Below are 3576 nucleotides of genomic sequence, written 5' to 3'. Positions count from 1 at the left end.
AATTGTGTACGAATACATCTGTCAGAATCCGCATCCCATCCACATACGCGTGCACAAGTATATTCCAACAAAGCCCCATACCTTGGGGATATTATACAGCTCGTACACGCCTCCTTCGGCGCCGTTAGTCAATAGAATAGCGGTTTCAGCGGGATTAAAGTGCATGGTGAGCATGGGGATAAGCGGTCCAGGGCGTTTGATGGTCATCAGGGGCACGTCATTGTTGTTCTTAAAGTTGAACGCCCTGAGATAGAGGTAGGAGGTATGACAGAAACCGGAGAGCAGATGCGTGTGTGAGAATAGAAGGCATACGTATACTTGGACTCGTGATCAAGCTGGAAGCGTGCCTGTTCGAAGTGGCTCTCACCCAGATATGGTCGTGTGTATCGAGCTTTGTGACGGTACAAACAGACCCGAATTCATGAAGCGGAAAGTGAGTGTGAGCACTTCAACTCAGGATGAAACATTGCGATACAAACTGTGAAAGTGGCCCGCTGCAGCTTCAGACCAACCACAGGCATACATATCATACGCTTCACCATGATACATCGTACACACCCACCACATACATATCGTACGTTTCACCATGATACATCGTACACACCCATCCCATGCATACCTATCATACGCTTCACGATGATACATCGTACACACCCACCACATGCATACATACAATACGCTTCACCATAATACATCGTACACATATCCACGTGTAAATATACACAACTTCAACTACATCTCCATACTTCAGGTAGAATATAGAACTGGTCGTCATATACAAATAATACATGTATTATATATATATCGCATACCCATCTATATATGACTATGCACAACCCCGTCAGCATCTACTTACCTCAGGTAGCGGTCTTTAATGTAGAACAAGCTGTGCTCGTGCACCGCAATAGCGGGACGCTCTCGCTGCAGCTTGAACACCACCATGCCCGTGTCGTGACCAGCTGCAAACACATTACTCTCCGGATGAGCCACAAGCACCCAGAAACGGTCGTTCTCACGACGGTATGTCTGTACACCTGCGTGTGTGTGCGTGTGTGTGAGTATGTGTGTGTCAGCGGCGATATGCATTGGTTCACTGCGTTTGTGTGCGTGTTGATGGGTACGCGCGCGCGTGTGTGTGTGTGTGTGTGATGAATATATATATATATATGTGTGTGTGATGTTGTGTGGTGTGTAGAAGTCACGTGTGGATGAGAGGGTGGTAACCGGCAAGCAATATCCTTGTCTGTCTGGAGACCCCGTTCGCTTATTGTAACTATACCTCCACGTCTTGCGCAAAATGACTGTGGTCAGCTAACAGTGGATGTCTGTGACAAATGCACAGCAGACTACTATCAGTGCAGAATTACTAAACGCGCAGAAGTTCGTAGAGCTTGAACCCAGGTCAACACACAAACCGTGAGATGCTATCTGTATACGTCCACACAACCATTCGGATAGAGCTGCAGACTTCATAAATACAATCCTATGTAAGACAATAGACGGTAGAATGTAATATAGCCACAAACCGTTAGGTGTTATTGTGTATATGACCGCAGCCTGGCAAACGGCCGCACTGACTTGCAAATAGAGCTACATGCTCTATACAATAACTGTGCGTGATTTTGCAAAGCTTGAAATAAATAGAACGATATACTGTGAGACGTTATATATATACCATCGCAACGTGGCAACCGGCCGGACGGTCATACAAATACAGCTATATATCTTATATACATAAGCATATGTGGATATACAACAAACAATGTATATGTCATATATATAGCACAGGCTATGTATACATAAACATACGACTTCTAACCTACACTCTTGAGTACAGATACACAAGCACCCTTCTTCACTTCCCTCTATCTAAAGCACACGTATCGAGAGTACTCGCCTCACCTGTGCGTTTGGTCATGTCCCATACACGGATCGACTTGTCTTCGGAATTACTCAGGATGAGATCCTCGCGCGGGTGGAACAGACAGCAACTGACGTTGTTGAAGTGGCCTCGGCATGTGTCTACTTCCCACGCCCGGGTCTCATTCATGCGCCACAGCTGTCACGTCAACGAACAGAAGCGAGTTTGAGAAACATGTGTGTATGTGTGAATGCAAACCAACACACCACGGTGATGTTTGTTGTATGACATGCTTATCCTATCCGAGTACAGCCCTAGCGCATGCAAACAACATGGAGCAGGGCTAGTGACATGAGAATACAGACGAGACATCTACACTCCTAGCGAACGAATATATACACACGGGATACTCGTACACGGTAACGTATGGCAATACAGACACAGACAGGAGACCAACGCTGTACCTTGACGTGTCTGTCGTCGGCACAGGACACAATGAGTGGCAGAGTGGGGTGGAATGCGCACCAGTTGACACCACGGTCGTGGCCCTCGAGCACGTGTTTGACAATGGCATCGGATTGGCCAAAGAGCTCTGGGTTTTGTCCGTTACCTCGATTTCTGATTAAATTGGAATTGGGATGCGAAATGCGGATTTGGGGTCACCAGTTAGTAAACGAAAGTGGGGTTGTGGTGTGTTTTGGATGAGAGGTTTGATTCTCGGCATAAAAAGATTGTGTCTGTGCGAATGGAGCATATGTGGCAAAAACTACCAGGGAACAATAGTTACGTAGAACCACTGGTAAACTAGCTGCATGAACAAGCGATACCACAAACGTTTTGCTCAGGTCACTCAGTCATGAGCTCGACCAGAAAGATGGCATAGATACAACGGTAATCGGCTTGCAGCACAAAACAGACTACGACACTATTGAATTCGGCACACACACATATACTACAAGAAACTCTCCTTGGCTGCACGCACAAATACAAGCTTATACCATTGATAGCCCCGCGTGGGCAAAGAGATGACCAGTCACCAGTCACATGATAGAATTAAACACACAATAGCAAATACTACTGACCGTTGCACAAACGTATACAAGCCAATACCTTTGCTGATCGCGCGTGGGCATAGGGGGAGGCCCGCCCATACCAGGGAAAGTCTTTTTACGCAAACCAGAGATATCCCACACACGCACAGTCTGGTCCAGAGACGCAGACACCACCAGATCCTCCTTGGGATGGAATTGTGCACACATTACGTAGTGGTTGTGTCCTGTTAAGGTGGCTATACATGAGCGCGACTGCCAGTTCCAGATGCGGATTGCCTGGTCGTCTGAGCATGTGATGATCCAGGGGTATTCCTGTACATGGTAAATAGAATGCGGTGCCATTATTAGTACAAGTACAGGGAGATGCTTCTGGAACGTGCGAGCTCAATGCGGCTAGCAGAAGAAGGATATGGGTTGGTGGTGAAAAACGTATAGTCTTAAACACAACTGAGAGATACGTGCATGTTTGCAAACGCTATAACTTCAGAAGTAAGACTTCTAACACCATTTGTTGAATATACGCAATCCACTAAACATTTATTTACTATGTGCAAAACGATGACCTGGTAGTTTGAATAGGTGACTATTCCTACACCATGTAGCGTTAACATGTATATATATATATATATGTGTGTGTGTGTGTGTGTGCGTGTGTGTCTGTGT

At 46.1% G+C, this 3576-nt stretch overlaps 1 protein-coding gene across 1 annotated transcript in view; it reads right to left on the bottom strand.

Moving 5' to 3' along the window:
• Positions 1-21: 21 nt before the first annotated feature.
• Positions 22-3576, bottom strand: part of SARC_03223 (hypothetical protein) — a gene marked incomplete at both ends in the record, with an annotated part of 8896 nt that continues 5341 nt past the window's right edge. The window contains 5 exons of the mRNA XM_014302977.1: positions 22-244; positions 857-1034; positions 1903-2059; positions 2326-2451; positions 2962-3225. Coding sequence (XP_014158452.1) covers positions 22-244; positions 857-1034; positions 1903-2059; positions 2326-2451; positions 2962-3225 — 948 coding nt within the window. The remainder of the gene's footprint in view (positions 245-856; positions 1035-1902; positions 2060-2325; positions 2452-2961; positions 3226-3576) is intronic.

The sequence above is a fragment of the Sphaeroforma arctica genome (assembly GCF_001186125.1).
Source record: "Sphaeroforma arctica JP610 unplaced genomic scaffold supercont1.160, whole genome shotgun sequence".
In the NCBI taxonomy this organism is placed as follows: domain Eukaryota; class Ichthyosporea; order Ichthyophonida; genus Sphaeroforma; species Sphaeroforma arctica.
This window is presented reverse-complemented; position numbering and strand designations above follow the sequence as displayed.